At 43.0% G+C, this 17,048-nt stretch overlaps 1 protein-coding gene across 8 annotated transcripts in view; it reads left to right on the top strand.

The window, feature by feature from the left end:
• Positions 1-14,974, top strand: part of pias1b (protein inhibitor of activated STAT, 1b) — a 174,693-nt gene extending 159,719 nt beyond the window's left edge. For 7 of the 8 annotated variants that reach the window (XM_070858513.1, XM_070858514.1, XM_070858516.1 and 4 more), the window contains 5 exons: positions 4,614-4,744; positions 6,891-7,056; positions 8,890-9,029; positions 10,251-10,288; positions 11,484-14,974. In XM_070858513.1, the coding sequence (XP_070714614.1) occupies positions 4,614-4,744; positions 6,891-7,056; positions 8,890-9,029; positions 10,251-10,288; positions 11,484-11,789 (781 nt within the window). In that variant the 3' untranslated portion in view covers positions 11,790-14,974. Of the gene's footprint in view, positions 1-4,613; positions 4,745-6,890; positions 7,057-8,889; positions 9,030-10,250; positions 10,289-11,313 lie in introns of all 8 variants that reach the window. The other variant, XM_070858520.1, reaches the window with a different exon arrangement.
• Positions 14,975-17,048: the final 2,074 nt, after the last annotated feature.

Below are 17,048 nucleotides of genomic sequence, written 5' to 3'. Positions count from 1 at the left end.
CATCTGCAAACTTGGAGATTCCTTCGTCTAAATCATTAATGTATATTGTAAATAGCTGGGGTCCCAGCATTGAACCTTACGGTACCCCAATAGTCACTGCCTGCCATTCTGGAAAGGACCCGTTTATTCCTACTCTTTGCTTCCTGGTCTGCCAACCAATTCTCTATCCACATCAATACATTACCCCCAATACCATGTGCTTTAATTTTGCACACCAATCTCTTGTGTGGGACCTTGGCAAAAACCATTTGAAAGTCCAAATACACCACATCCACTGGTTCTCCCTTGTCCACTCTACTAGTTACATCCTCAAAAAAAAAAAATTCTAGAAGATTTGTCAAACATGATTTCCCTTTCATAAATCCATGCTGACTTGGACCGATCCTGTCACTGCTTTCCAAATGCGCTGCTATTACATCTTTAATAATTGATTCCAACATTTTCCCCACCATCGATGTCAGGCTAACCGGTCTATAATTCCCTGTTTTCCCCCTCCCTCCTTTTTTTAAAAAAGTGTGTTTGCATTAACTACCCTCCAGTCTATAGGAACTGATCCAGAGTCTATAGAATGTTGGAAAATGACACTAATGCATCCACTATTTTTAGGGCTACTTCCTTAAGTACTCTGGGATGCAGACTATCAGGCCCTGGGGATTTATCGGCTTTCAATCCCATCAATTTCCCTAACACAATTTCCTGATTGATAAGGATTTCCTGCAGTTCCTCCTTCTCGCTAGACCCTCGGTCCCCAAGTATTTCCGGAAGGTTATTTGTGTCTTCCTTAGTGAAGACCGAACCAAAGTATTTGTTCAATTGGTCTGCCATTTCCTTGTTCCCCATTATAAATTCACCTGATTCTGACTGCAAGGGACCTACATTTGTCTTCACTAATCTTTTTATCTTCGCATATCTATAGAAGCTTTTGCAGTCAGTTTTTATGTTCCCTGCAAGCTTCCTCTCACATTCTATTTTCCCCCTCCTAATTAAACCCTTTGTCCTCCTCTGCTGAATTATAACATTTTCCCTGTCCTCAGGTTTGTTGCTTTTTCTGGCCAATTTATATGTCTCTTCCTTGGATTTAACACTATCCCTAATTTCCCTTGTTAGCCACGGTTGAGCCATCTTCCCTGTTTTATTTTTACGCCAGATAGGGATGTCCAATTGTTGAAGTTCATTCATGTGATCTTTAAATGTCTGACATTGCCTGTCCACCGTCAACCCTTTCAGTATCATTCGCCAGTCTATCCTAGCCAATTCACGTCTCATACCATCGAAGTTACCTTTCTTTAAGTTTAGGACCCCAGTCTCTGAATTAACTGTTACTCTACATCTTAATGAAGAATTTACCATATTATGGTCACTCTTCCCCAAGGGGCCTCGCACAACAAGATTGCTAATTAATCCTCTGTCATTACACAACACCCAGTCTAGGATGGCCAGCTCTCTAGTTGGTCTAGAAAACCATCCTTTATACACACTCGGAAATTCTCTTCCACTATATTACTAGCAGTTTGGTTAGCCCAATTTATGTAGATTAAAGTCACCCATGATAACCTTTATTGCTTGCATCCCTAATTTCCTGTTTGATGCCATCCCCAACTTCACCACTACTGTTTGGAGGTCTGTACACAACTCCCACTAGAGTTTTCTGCCCTTTGGTGTTCCGCAGCTCTACCCATACAGATTCCACATCATCCAAGCTAATGTCCTTCCTTACTAAAGCGTTAATCTCCTCTTTAATCAGCAACGCTACTTCACCTTTTCCTTTCTGTCTATCCTTCCTGAATATTGAATACTCCTGGATGTTGTGTTCCCATCCTTGGTCACCCTGGAGCCATGTCTCCGTAATCCCAATTGCATCATATCCATTAACTGTGCAGTTAATTCATCCACCTTATTACGAATGCTCCTCACATTGAGACACAGAGCCTTCAGGCTTATTTTTTTTAACACTTTGTCCTTTTAGAATTATGTTGTACTGTGGCCCTTTTTAATTTTTGCCTTTGATTTCTCTGCCCTCCACTTTTCCTTATCTCCTTTCTACCTTTTGCTTCTGCCCCCATTTTACTTCCCTCTGTCTCCCTGCATAGATTCCCATCCCTCTGCCATATTAGTTTAAACCCTCCCTCCAACAGCACTAGCACTCCACCTAGGACATCGGTTCCAGTCCTGCCCACGTGCAGACCATCCGCTTTGTACTGGTCCCACCTCCCCCAGAACCGGTTCCAATGTCCCAGGAATTTGAATCCTTCCCTCTTGCGCCATTCCTCAAGCCATCTTAACTATCTTGCTATTTCTACTCTGACTAGCATGTGGCACTGGTAGCAATCCTGAGATTACTGCCTTTGAGGTGCTACTTTTTAATTTACCTCCTAGCTCCCTAAATTCAGCTTGTAGGATCTCATCCTGTTTTTTACCTAGATCGTTGGTACCTATATGCACCACGACAACTGAATGCTCACCCTCCCCCCTCCAGAATGCCCTGCAGCCGCTCCGAGACATCCTTGACCCAGGGAGGCAATATACCATCCTGGAATCTCGATTGCAGCCGCAGAAACGCCGATCTAGTCCCCTTACAATAGAATCCCCTACCACTATAACTCGCCCATTTTTTTTCCTGCCCTCTTGTGCAGCAGAGCCACCCATGGTGCCATGAACTTGGCTGCTGCTGCCTTCCACTGATGGGCCATCTCCCCCAACAGTATCCAATCAGAAGAGGGCATTATTGTCCCCCCTCCCTTGTGCATGGCTGACATAAACTAACTTGCTGCAAATTGGGAATTTAACCTGAGATCTTTCTGGTCTGTATGGGATTTTGCTGTGCCATATGAAACATTTGTCTACTTCTAGGCCATTGGGGATTCTGTATATTTAAAATTTGAGGAGCTCTTAAGATTTCAAGTACAGAAAAAACTTTATGTACTGCAGTTTGGCTGCAATATGGTTTATAAATGGGCATGGATGTGGTGTATTTGGACTTCCAGAAGGCATTTGACAAGGCGCCACATAAAAGGTTACTGCACAAGATAAAAGTTCACGGGGTTGGGGGTAATATATTAGCATGGATAGAGGATTGGCTAACGAACAGAAAACAGAGTGTCGGGATAAATGGTTCATTCTCGGGTTGGCAATCAGTAACCAGTGGGGTGCCGCAGGGATCAGTGCTGGGACCCCAACTATTTACAATCTATATTAATGACTTGGAGGAAAGGACGGAGTATAACGTAGCTAAGTTTGCTGACAATACAAAGATGGGAAGAAAAGCAATGTATGAGGAAGACACACAAAATCTGCAAAAGGACATAGACAGGCTAAGTGAGTGGGCAAAAATTTGGCAGATGGCATATAATGTTGGAAAGTGTGAGGTCATGCACTTTGGCAGAAAAAAAAATCAAAGAGCAAGTTATTATTTAAATGCAAAGTGCTGCAGTACAGCGGGACCTGGGGGTACTTGTGCATGAAACACAAAAGGTTAGTATGCAGGTATAGCAAGTGATCAGGAAGGCCAATGGAATCTTGGCCTTTATCGCAAAGGGGATGGAGTATAAAAGTAAGGACGTCTTGCTACAATTGTACAGGGTATTGGTGAGGCCACACCTGGAATACTGTGTGCAGTTTTGGTTTCCATATTTACGAAAGGATATACTTGCTTTGAAGGCAGTTCAGAGAAGGTTCACAAGGTTGATTCCAGAGATGAAGGGGTTGACTTATGAGGAAAGGTTGAGTAAATTGGGCCTCTACTCATTGAATTCAGAAGAATGAGAGGTGATCTTATTGAAACGTATAAGATTATGAGGGGGCTTGACGAGGTGGATGCAGAGAGGATGTTTCCACTGATCGGGGAGACTAGAACTAGAGGGCATGATCTTAGAATAAGGGCCCGCCCATTTGAAAACTGAGATGAGGAGAAATTTCTTCTCTCAGGGTTGTGGATCTGTGGAATTCGCTGCCTCCGAGAGCTGTGGTAGCTGGGATATTGAATAAATTTAAGACAGAAATAGACAGTTTCTTAAACAATAACGGAATAAGGGATTATGGAGAGCGGGCAGGGAAGTGGACCCGAGTCCATGATCGGATCAGCCATGATCGTATTAAATGGCGGAGCAGGCTCGAAGGGCCGTATGGTCTACTCCTGCTCCTATTATGTTCTTATATGTATGCCTGATGTAATTATACATGTTTAAGCAACTCAGGTATTTTGTTAATTTCACTGTGTCCAAGTCAATGTTCTATCATTTGTTAATCTTATAGAAGCTGGCTGTTCATGATTGAAATGCTGTATTGTATAATTTTCCGTTTATTAAATTCTTCAGAGGACTAGTATGATCAAAGCCTGATTACACCATGTGAATGTGCATAGATTAGAGATGCAAGGAGCAAAAAGGCCCAACTGGCATCAAATGGTCCTCCGAAATATTGTCTGTTCCAGCTTGTAGACCTTGCTAGAGTATTTGCATTTTTGCATGTTGGTGAATTCTTTGAACTTCCAAACACTGTTAACACTCAAGTGGCTTTTGTACAGTTATCTCATTCTAAAATGTTTACTACAAGTAGTTGCAAGGAATGGTTTTGCAGACTGTTTTTAACTAATCTGAAAATTCTTGCTTAAACAGATTATTTATGGAAATCCTCAATTGTTGCACAGACTGTGACGAAATTCAGTTTAAGGAAGATGGAGCATGGTCACCGATGAGAGTGAAGAAGGAGGTTCAAGAAGTGAATTCCTCTTATAATGGCGTAGATGGTACGCATTTTTGTTACAAGGGTGTGGGGAACGAGCAGGAAGATTAGATTAGAGGATTAGCTCCAAAATGGCTCAACGGGCCAAATTGCTTCCTGTACCAAACTATCTGTGATCAGAGAAAGCTTTGTTTTAGCAGAATGTGGATAGTGGTGTGGTCAGGGAGACTCCTGTCACCTCTTGGTTCAAATCCATATCACACTGATGGGATAAACGCCTGTTGACTGCAAGACTGACATGTGAAATATGGTCGAGCTGTTTCAACCCATTTCCAAGTGGACATGGGTCTATCGCATAAAAATGCATAGTGTGGGAAATAAGGAAATACTATTGCAAACCAGGCTTGCCCTTGTTTCGAACCAGCAAGTGAAAGAGTACCAGTAAAAATGTTGGTCTAAACTAAATGGAACAGTTGGTCCTATTGTTTCACACCCTCCTTGAGCAAGTACCTAGCCTCACAATTATTGGGGTCAAGAGCTTTATATTGGCCTCGACCTGCATTCTATCATTGTATGTTGCAGTATTGTTGACGCTGACCCACAAGATGGACACACTGGGATTGTACTCGAACAGAAACTGTAGTATTGTCGTCGTCCTCCACTATGACGGTTTAAAATCTCTTGGGGGCAAAACAATAGAATCAGTTAAACCTTTTATTTCTATGTCTGTGTTTTAACAGGCTGTAGTGTTGGTTTTGCGGCTTAGAATTTTTTGATTCGAAATGCCATCTGCAATTCAGTTTAGGAGGTGCAGAAGCATTATGCTAAGAAAAGTAGTTTCTGACCACAAATTGTTACCTTCTGCTAAATCTGGATTGTAAAACAACACAGTTTAAATCTCCAACATAAACCTTTCTGGAAGCATCTTGTGATGGCCATTAAACCTCAAGTGTCTTATTTGCTTTTGCAGCTGTCTGAATGCTCACTGCTTTCTGCGGTGTAACATTTGCAAAATCAATACACTATTCTAAAATGTATAGAATCGTTGTGAAGTGGAAATGGAGTGAAGTATCAGACCACAAGATTTTTTTTAAATTGAGAGTACTAGGTAAAGGGCAAGGGGAACATACTGTAGGACACCATCAACGTTGAAAAGAGAAAACACATGGTTATTGAAAATAGTCAATAGGTGACGCCATGTTGAGATTTAAAAGTCTGTAGATTGCTAGAGGTACCAAAGATTGAGGGAAGTGAACAGTTGCATAGTTCTGGGAAAGGAAGAATTATGGTAGGACTATGACCATTGAGTCTCTCTCACTATAGGGAAGGGTCTATTGTCTGATTCTTAAGGGAAATTCAAGTGAAATGCACCCAGCAAGATTGGAACGATGTGTGTTACAGGTTTAACGTAGTTTTATTTAACCTTTGCACTTCTAATAGACAAAAAAAATTATAAGCAAACCAGCTCCTAAACGAGCTAAAAATCCCAAATAAAAAAGCACAATGCTGGAAATACTCAGCAGATCAGACAGCATCTATGGGAAGAGAAACCAAGTTAACGTTTCAGGTTGATGACCTTTCGTTGGAACTAAAATGTATAAAATCGTGAAGGCAATGGAGTCAGGTTAAATATCCAGTCAGGTTTACAATTGCAGGAGACAAAACACAAGTAATATTAAACAATATTGAACAATTTTTTTTTAAACTAGAAAAGGTACAGCCAAATTATACAGAAGACAACCTTGACACTCTTTTTTGCTCAATACTTGTCTGGTATTCAGTGCTGAGACAAACTTCTTGAAAACGCGGCCTTCAGCTGGGAACCATGTAAAACTGTGGCCCAGAAATGGTACGAGCTAATCAAAAACACCTTTCAAGCCCATTTAAAACTCAAGTTCCCTGATGCCAGACTAGATTGCATTGTTTCTTCAAATCTCAGCTTGGTACTGAAACTTTAAAATCGGTTTGCCTGTCTCGTCAGGTGGAGGTTAAATAATATGTTTTGCAATGCATTTAACTTTGGGGGCAGATTAACCTTTGCTGAAGGGGGACCGAGAAAAGAAAGAAACTGCCCAGTGGTGAAGACCGAACTTGCCCCAGCATCAGAGAACTTTCATCATCGCCACAAATGCCCCATTGCTGACGCAGCCCGTTTTAAATATGCCTTTGTTTTTGTACAGAAATGCCGACTGTTTTAATTTGTTCACTAGGTGCGTGTAAAAGCTTGTCCGAGCACAGACATTCATCTCAAGATAATAGAAAAGTTGAAGTGATTGATCTGACGCTTGACAGTTCGTCAGAAGAGGAGGAGGAGGAGGAGCCCCCTGCGAAGAGGTACCCTTCGATGTCTTCTCCGTCACCGCCCATCAACAAGGGGTAAGCTTCAGATTGGAATCACAGTCTCGCGTGAGGCTGTTTTTTGTTTGCAGTGAGCTTGAATGCAACAACAACAAAAAAATCCACAATTTGATGAACTTTCAGCAATCCATTTCCATGGTCATCTGAAAGTTGGTGATACATGCAGAACAAAAGATAAATAAGTGTGTTCTTCACTCTTGAACTATGATTCTCTACCCCAGAGAGCTGTGGAGGCTGGGTCATTGAATATATTTCAGGTAGAGATAGACAGATTTTTGAACGATAGGGGTGTTGAGGGTTATGGGGAGTGGGCAGGTAAGTGGAGTTGAGGCCAAGATCAATCATTTCTTATGATCTTATGATTGTTGGAACATCCAGAATTCGCTACGCCCCTACACCCTGGGATTCGCCTTTCTATCTTTCTCTCTGCCTTCCCAGAACTCTTCGCTCTAACTTTCATTTGCCTAGTTCCTATTTATAGAGCACCTTGGGACATTTCATTGTGAAAGGCAGTATAGAAATGTCAGATGCAGTGTGTGACTTCAGCACTGAAAGATTGCAACACAGTTGTCAGGGTGCTGATCTTAATTGTTGACTAACAGTCATTTTTATTCATTCAAACTCCCAAGACTGTATTACATGCACCTTCATCGATTTTCTTACAAGCTCCCCTTGATTTTATTTGGCTTTTTGTAATGGTGCTTACTCACGCTAAGGCATAGCTCCATATTACCTGCCCAAATGGCCATTCTTCATGTGTAAATCTAGGCAGCGATTGCATGACTAAAATCTCTGGAAAGGCTATTTGTGTTTTTCATCCAGCTGTAGTGTGAATCTTTTTAAATATGTGCACGTCGGCACTGCAATTTAAAATCAAAACATTTAAATTACCCAAATACCAAGCTGGGTTTTGAGTTATCTAGTTTAACCTTTGCTGTATGGGCTTGAAAAAGATCAATCTTGGTTCCCACGGGATGATTCTAATCAGTTCCATTAGCCACAATGCTGCACTTGGGCCATGAATCAGTAGGACTACTGGAGCTGTACTTATATTTCCACAGCAAAGACAGGAGCGCACACATTTACCAATAACTCAGTTGTGTTACGTATGTAAACATTGTAACTGTGTAAGACTTGCCACCAGAGGGCGCAACTGTTGGAGGCCCAAGGGTCACTTGCACACCTCGTGCAAGGGAGTATAAAAGGTTGTCTGCCATGCTGCTTGGGCGCTCTGGAGTTGTATTAAAGAGACTAAGGTCACATCAGTTTTAGCTCACAGTACTCAGTCTTGTGGAGTTCTTCCATACTTAACAAGTTGCATGAGTTCCAGATATCGTTTGTGTGTTTGTGTGTGTGTGTGTTTTTTTGTTATTCCTCTCCCACTCCCTTCCCTCTCCCCCTTTTTCTCCTGGAGGTACTGACATGCTGGTGAACCTTCCACAAGCACCAGGTGCCCTCTGCTACCTTGTCCAAGTGATCGTTGTTTGTTTTACAGGGTCGTTGAGCATTAGCAGGCTGTATTAAACAGGGCCAAGTCTAATCCAACATCCACACATCTACCTTTGAGCAGCGGCCACTGGATAGTGATCACGAACACACAACCCAAGGGGTATGGGGATCTGGCAGAAATGTGGAGTTGAGATCGAAGATCAGCCATGATCTTATTGAATGGTGGAGCAGGCTCGAGGGGCCGTATGGCCTACTCCTGCTCATAACTCTTATGTTCTTGACCTTTGCTGACATCATTCAATTCATCAGAGACCAGAAATCAAACTTGCTTCTTTCTGGTATATTTTATGGCTACGTTACAAATGAATTGCCTTTAACATCTAATGTCTTTCTTTCACACAGGGTTTTAAACCTGCACCATCAGACATCGCCAGTAACAAGAACTCCAAGCATACCGACTCTGGATCCAAACTTTATCTCTGCTCCTTTTCAAGACTACCGTCATTCATACCACTTACCAACTCTGCCGTATGAACTGCAAGGTAAGCTACTTGCTGCAAGGTAAGCTACTTGCAGCAAGGTGTGCCTTCAGCTGTGGCTTTGGTGCTGAAAAATAATTAATTCGAGGTGTTGTACACTTAGAACGGAATAGTACCGTTTAACCAAAAATCACAAACTATACAATCTTGTATCCAGGTTCAGAAAGTGCTTTGGCTGTGTGTTAACTTGACTCTATCTCTCGACTCTCCTCATACTCATTGAGTTTTTTAAAACTCCATTGAAGTCAACGATATGCATTGTTTGACGCTCTATTACGCAGGTGTGCAGTTTTATTTTCATTTCTCCCCCCTCTTCTGAAGGCACTGACACTTGCTGGGGTTCAGTTCAATAGTTCCCAGCAATCGTCTTGCCTCACTCAAGTGGCCACTCTTCATGTGAGTCTAGATATTGGGTATCAGTGGGCTATTTGACTATGGGGATCGTCACAGCAGGATCCTGTTTCTGTTCTCGCCCGATTCCTGTTCTGCCCTCAGTTGATACTCATTTGTCCCAGCTCGATTTCCAGAAGTGGTAGCTGGTTAGCGATGTGGAGTAGGAATCTTGGCTGATCTATCTTTACCCCCCCCGCCCCGTGCCCTCTCCCAGGCCTGGCGGTACTGGGATCAGCCATGTAATGCATTAAACGCCACCTCCAGCAGAGAGGTAAGTCAAGAGGCCAGGGATTCAAACCTGGGACATTTGTGGTGTATGTGAGCCTAATGTGATATCACCTCCATCCCCATCTTGCACTCCATATCACGTGAACCAGCAGACATATAGTATAAACCCTTCTGTGCAGTATTGGTCATTTGAAAACATCCAAGTGCTAATCGTATAAGAGGTGTCGTATTTTTCAATCTGCTTTTTAAACCAGCTTTTTCTATTTTCCAAATTGTGAACGACTGAATTTATGAGCCAGCTCCACAAGTTTACATGGCCAAGACCACCACTTTTATCCCAACAGCACAGTTGTCGACCCACAAATAAAATTGTGTCAGGGTAAGGTGCTTTTCACAGTGTAACCGTGGGGAGGCCGACCCAAGCTTAAACAAACAGATGTAAAAGCCTGTTGTTACTCTCTGATCTGTAGCAATGGGACTTGGGTACAGATGAAGCCTGATGTGCAAAGTCTGATTGCAATAGGGTCAGTGCCGCTAAAAGTTTTGAACTATTTGACACTTATATTTTGTTCTAATATTTTGCCTCTTCTCTTGTTTGAACAGGTTTAGACCTATTTCCCTTCTTACAAGGGGACAATCAGGTATGTAACATGTCGGTGAGCACTTGTCATTGAAATCTTGCTTTTTATATCATGAATGTATCCATGACTTCCATGTGATTGCATCAGATCTTTATTTGCGTAAGTGTTGTGATGTCTCCGTGGAAATCCATTCACTTCCCAGTCCAATACACAATTTTAAACCTTGAATTACATTTAAATAAAAACAAATTACACGGTGTGTGAGGCGAATAGTGGAATAGCAGACTCTGTGACCAGTGGCGCCCCGTGGTCAGCAGCCCAAGTACGAGAAAAAATGTTTTGTTCAGCCCATGGGGTGTACCTCGCTCAGATCTGACATCTGTACGTGTAACGGCTGGCGAGTGATCAGGTACCCTACTTTTAAATTTTCGTTCACACTTTTCATCCTCCCTCTAAAACATAACTCAAGGACGCCGAAGTGATTTGCAGTGCCCACTGTCTCCAGATTGGCTGAGATGAACACGGAGTCACCATTGAAACTGGGACCTTCCCGGTACGCATGGCTCAATGGGGAGTTGCACTGTGTATTTACCAACTGGGCCATCAAGGGAACTCTCGTTACTGGATTCCTAAACCATACAGGGAGGACTGGTGTTATGGTGACCGTGCATTAACCTGGTGCACTGCAGCGTGGGTTCACATTCATGATTTCCCCCCCCTCCCCCAGCAAATATCTTCAACAAAATACTTCACCTCCAGGGATTCTATCAGGAGGAGAAATGCGATAGCAGAGGTAACTTGTTCCATGTCTTAAGTGAGGAGAAGGAGTGAGCGGGGCGCAACTCTACAGGAAGAGACAACATGATGTGAGGGACAATTATAAATCCAGGTTAGAGTAAGTCTGAGCATATAACGTGGCGAACTTCAACAAAATATTTGAAACTGAGTCCATCTTGTGACGGATGCAAATTCCATTCCATTACCAGCTATCAAATAGCTGGTTTGTTAAATGTTTCAGGTGCATTAAAGGTTAAGTGTATTTGATTTAAGTTTCATTAAAGGAAGCTGTTTTTTTTTTTTTACAGATGTGGAGTTTAATAAATGTCAATATTTGAATACTTGCACATTATAATTAGCCAGGGCTACTCCGAGATGACAGTGGGAGAATTAATAAGCTTGCAGAGCCTCTAAAAGAGCAGCATTAATATTCTGCTATTAACGCTCGGCACTCTTTGTGTTCTTGCTCCTGCCGTAGCATTACAACACCTCGCTCCTTGCTGCTGCAGCTGCTGCCGCCAGTGCTTCAGAGGATCAGGACCTCATTCACTCCTCGCTCAACCGCTTCTTCCCGTATGGTTCTTCCCAAATGTTCCTGGAGCAACCAAACTCTGCGCCCGCCAACACGCTGGCAGTCACCAACGGCAGCAGCAGCGGGAGCAACAGCAGCCTCGTCTCTTCCAGCAGCTTGCGGGAAAACCTTGGGCATCCCGGGGCCAACCGGAGCAGTGTGGAAAGCGGCACCATCTTTGGCACCATGCCCGATGTTATTTCGTTGGACTAAGATTCGAAATAATGGATTTTTTTTTCCCCGCGGGGAAGGGGAGAGAAAGAGAAGAAGAAAAATCTGTTTTGTTTCATCTTAGGGGAAAAAAAATTTAGAAGTGTAGAGACCCTTTTTTTAAATAAACAAAAAAAATGTTTAAAAAAAGACACCATGTACAGAGAACAAAATACTATATTTTCAGTTAACTTTTGTATATAAATTCGAGACTGTCTGTCTTTTAAGATTATTTCAGTTCACTTTGTGAAAGCAGAGTTTTTACGATGTATTTGTCTGTTCCGTGATATTACTTTTGTATTTGTCGTTCGATGGCATTATTTCCTTCACAGTTGACATTATTTGAATTAGGAATTTTCCATTCTTGTACTTCACTGTAGAATATTCTTTCTTTCGGAAAGAACCCGAGATGTCAATGGTTGACAACGATAGTATTTTCCTTTTTTTGTGCAAAAATAATTTTATTATACTTTTTAAGTTATGTAAAGTATCTTGACTGTTTCCCATATCATTCCCTCTGCGTTTGCAGGAAGTAGCTTTGGGGAATGCACGGTATCGTACAATTTTTCACAAAAAAAAGGCCATTTCTGGTGAGTCTTTGGGGGTGGGGGGGTGTGGTCTATCCTTTCACAATTTCCACTTGTGCTCCATTTTACAAAGTAGCATCTTTCAAACATTAAGGAACTTTAATTTTACCATGGAGAGGAGCCACCTCTTCTGTCGCACCTTTCGTTGTGATTTATACTTTAGAAAAATAAGTCATTTGTTTCATTTCCACTGTTCCCTGAAAAGCTCTAACTGCAGAATGCCTCCTCAGTTTGTGTACTTTTTAAAAATAAAATAGAAATTTATTTTTCCCCTTGTACACATGCACTGTTCCCCCGAGCAGTTGTTGTCGTTTTATAACCAGCTTCCCAGGAAGACTGCCAGAGTGGGTGCGGCAACTCTATCTCAGACGCCCCCTGTGGCAAACCACCAGCTTCCACGACATGCTCTCTCTCCCCAGCTGAAATTGGACTGCTAGAATCATGGTGGTATCGACGCACCGACTAACCACGCTGCCCCTTCCATGACCTTTGATTTTGTTTTAATTCATGTTCCAATAATTCGATGTTGCTTGTTCAGCACATTGGGATCCTTGCCAAGTGTGGGTATAAACCAACTAAAAATTATAGTTTTCCAGGTAAATGTTCCAAATTCTTCTCTCGGGATGTGTTGAGATGGTAACTTCATGTCTCAAACCCTTGAATGTAGCAGGATTTGCAAACAAGTCGTTGGAATGTACACGGGACTATTAAGTGTACTGAAGAAAAGTCAACTGGTTTTAAAAAAAAATCTAGATCTTTCTATTCGACACCTTCTCTTTGACTGTCGTGTATTGGTCCAACCAGTTCACGTGCAAATACACTGGAGAATTTGTTTTTTTTCTAATGCTGTGTTCTGTTTAGAATAGTATGTTCGAGAGACTCCATCTGAGTAAAGGACCACCCAGTGTAGCACTAAGCCATACAGATCAAAAAAGTCCCAACTTAGTTGAATTTCCCACCTAAGAACATAAGAAAGAGGAGCAGGAGTAGGCCATTTGGTCCCTCGAGCCTGCTCCGCCATTCAATAAGATCTTGGACTCAGCTCCACTTCTCTGCCCGCTCCCCACAACCCTTTACTCGCTTATCGCTCAAAAATCTGTCTATCTCCGCCTTAAATATATTCAATGACCCAGCCTCCACAGCTCTCTGGGGCAGAGAATTCCATAGATTTACAACCCTCAGAGAATAAATTCCTCCTCATCTCAGTTTTAAATGGGCGGCCTCTTATTCTAAGACTGCGCTGTAAGCTGATCTCACCCTGGCATGATAGGGTGCTATAATTGGCTTCAGCACCTCTTGGGATTAAGGAGGGGGACGGTCTGTTGTGGGTTCCTGCTCCTGATGACTGTCTAGTCACCCCTACTTGAAGTAGACATGGGATCAGGCCAGGATTAGATTCATCTATGGTTCGTGTCCTCTTTTAACCGCCCCCCCCCCCCCCCCAATGGTGGGAATAGTCTGCTGCCTCTAACTCTGGAGACTCAACAGTGGCCACTTGGCTGAGGTACTGGAACGTGATCAGCTCCTGTGGAACCCTATCCCAGCAAGGAGACAACATCTTTCAGAGAGGCGGGGAGAAAAATTACAAAGGGGCCAAATAGCAAGTTATAACCAAAGGATGCAAATTAATAAAATTTGATGGTTAATAAGAAATACAATCTGAATGAGTTGTAGTAAACTCAATTACTTTAGGGGAGGAGGCAGGGAGAGGAAGATAGTGTTCCTTCTGAGCTGGGATTTTTGTAAACTTCAGCTTAAATCAGCTGTTTATAAGTATCTGTACCACTGTCCAAAGAGTCATTTGTTTAGCAGCTCCATGAGTGATGCAGCAGGAAATACTCTGGCGTGATGTCTGTCTGTAAAAATGCACGACTGTGTCGGGTCTAGTCTGGCAATGGGCTGACTGGCTGTTCAGCCAGTGGAGGGGATGTTTTATGCTGTAATCGGGATTTTGTTTCCAGTGTTCTGCTTGTTTCATGAACTCCCATTTTTAATAGGACTGAGTGAGAAGTGGGTTTGGTTCATTTGAGGGCAATACTTGAATTCCGAGCTGTGCTTTAATCTGACTATGGGCCTGTCTGGAGTAAACTCTTGTCTTACACGGCTGGATCTTTCAGGTAATGTGCCGCTTTTTCACAAGTGAAGAGAAAGCGCTTTTTTAAAAAAAAGGACTAAGCCAGCTTGTACACGCGTCATTTACCTACTGGGTATGTATTGTGGGGTGATCTAGCAGCGTGCTGCGTTGAGAGTATTTTATTTACACTGAAAGTGTCACTGTAAACCAGATTCTCCCAAGCATGGAAACTCAAGCTCTTGCGAATTTGTAAATTCTGTGATCACTTCTCGCTGAGGGTGTCAAAAGACAACTCTAATAATAATTTTACTGCCTTAAATCTTTCACAGTGCTGGTTTCCGTGTTCGCATGCCAAACCAGAGAAATGGCTTTTTTTTTATAATTGAGTATAGTAGACCAGTGTCGGTTTGTATAAAGTACCACGTGAATATATTTATTTCATGCATTGAAAGAAATTGTTTACCTAATGAATGTTATCTGTTAATGTAGAGATCTTTTAGATGTAATAAAACAGCAAAAAGTTCCCAGCAGTAGAGTTGGGTGTTTTCCTTTCCGACTTCCACTTGTGTGGTTTCTTTTTTTAAGCTTTTTGGAACTCGTGGAATTTTTCGATTAACGAAACAAATATGGAGCAATTGAGATATCTGCGGACACCAGGAATCCCTCCCTTGGGTAAAGAGCACCAGGTTAAAAAGCTATGATTTAAGGTCTTCTCACCAACTGGGTAGTCGTGCTTTGCCATCTGGGCTTCAGGTATTGAAGAACCAACACAGCAACATCACTGGCCACTTTAGTGATGTCAATAGGCCACAGGATTGAGAGAAGACTAGTTGAGGTAATGCAGAATCGGGAAAGGAAGTTGAGTCATGTTGGATTGACATCAGTGAGGTTTGTTTGCATATGGTTTGATGTCTGAAATAGGCTAACAAATGACGTGACGTTTTAGTTGGTGGTTTGGGGTTGGCTGAGGCCGTTTGGCATGTGGAAAGCACCAATGCTCAAAATATTGTCTTGCAAGCATCTGCAGTGGCTTAGTAACTGACTGGGGAAATTATTATTCTACATCTGCACCAAATCGAAATATTTTGACCCTTCTGTCTCTGTATCTTTACCAAATCCTGGCCTCTAACACAGATACCTTTCCAGCCAATAGTACATATTTTACTTGGCTACGGTTGTTTTTCCTGTTGGGTTGCTCTAAGCGCCCCCGTGATTCACTTGGTAAAGCCTTAGCCTGGTTGATTGATTCATCAGAGGGATGGATTATTTTGATCAGGGCATTGGGGTGGTATGTCTACTCACAAGTTCTTGTTCAGCTCACTAATCTTGGGCAGTCCCCCGAAATCGAGGATGACTTGTGTCCACACTCATGAGTCCTAAGATGACTGATGAGTCCGATGCAGGATCTACAGACTCTGTCACAGGTGAGGCAGGTGGTGGTTGAAGGGACGGGTGGATGGGGTGCTTGGGTTGTTGTGTGCTCCTTCCGCTGTTTGTACTTGGCTTCCGCGTGCTCCTGACAAAGAGACTCTTAAGTGTTCAGTGCCATCTCAGATGCTTCTCCACTTTGAGCGGTCTTAGGCCAGGGATTCCCAAGAGTTGGTGGGGATGTTACATTTTTTCAAGGAGGCTTTGAGGGTGTCTTTGAAGTGTTTTCTCTGCCCTGGGGCTCGCTTGCCATGGAGCTCGGAGTAGAGTGCTTGCTTTGGGAGTCTAGTATCAGGCATGTGGACAACGTGGCCCATTCATCGGAGCTGGCTGAGCGTGATCAATTCCTCAATGCTGGGGATGTTGGCCTGAGAGAGAACACTGATGTTGGTGCGCCTATCCTGCCAATGGATTTGCAGGATTTTGTGGAGGCAGCATTGGTGGTTCTTCGCCAGTTCTTTGAGGTGCCTACTGTACATTGCCCCTGTCTCTTAAGCATATAGGAGGGCGGGTATCACTACGGCTCTGTAGACCATGAGCTTGTTGCCAGGTGTGATCATGGTCTTCAAACACTCTCTTCCTCAGGCGACCGAAGGCTGTACTGGCACACTGAAGGCAGTGTTGGATTTCATCATCGATGTCTGTCCTCAAGTACGTTGAAACTGGATAAGTCTTGTGGCTCTTTGAAGTGATTCCAATACCCTCAGTGCGCCTTGGGAATTAAAACTGGCCACATCGCTCAAGGTGTCGTCTTACTGAGCTCGCTAATCTGATGCACAAGAGTCAGATGCAACCACTTTTAGTGCAAGTGAATTCAAGGATTTGTACTTTGCCCAATGCTACAGCATTTGGCCCAACACCTCCCGGCCCCCCATAACATGTACCTTATACACCCAAAGCCATTGCCTAATGTGAAGCTAACCCACGCAAGCCCAGAAAGTCCAAAGCTCCATCGGTAGTCTGTACCGAGTTAGACGATCGTGAGTGGGTGATGGGAACACGACCCATCCTCGTTGAGTTCTATGTACCAGAAGTCTTGCCGTGCCTCCTGTCTTCGAGTAGTAGAGTACGTTGGAGGAAGTCGTCCTTGAACTGCTCAGTAAGACGACACCTTCAGCGATGTGTCTAGTTTTAATTCCCAAGGTGCACAGCGGGTATTGGAGTCGGTGCAAA

Source organism: Pristiophorus japonicus, chromosome 17 (genome assembly GCF_044704955.1).
Source record: "Pristiophorus japonicus isolate sPriJap1 chromosome 17, sPriJap1.hap1, whole genome shotgun sequence".
Taxonomy (NCBI): domain Eukaryota; kingdom Metazoa; phylum Chordata; class Chondrichthyes; family Pristiophoridae; genus Pristiophorus; species Pristiophorus japonicus.
Note: the sequence above shows the minus strand (reverse complement) of the source record. Positions and strands in the feature narration are given on the sequence as shown.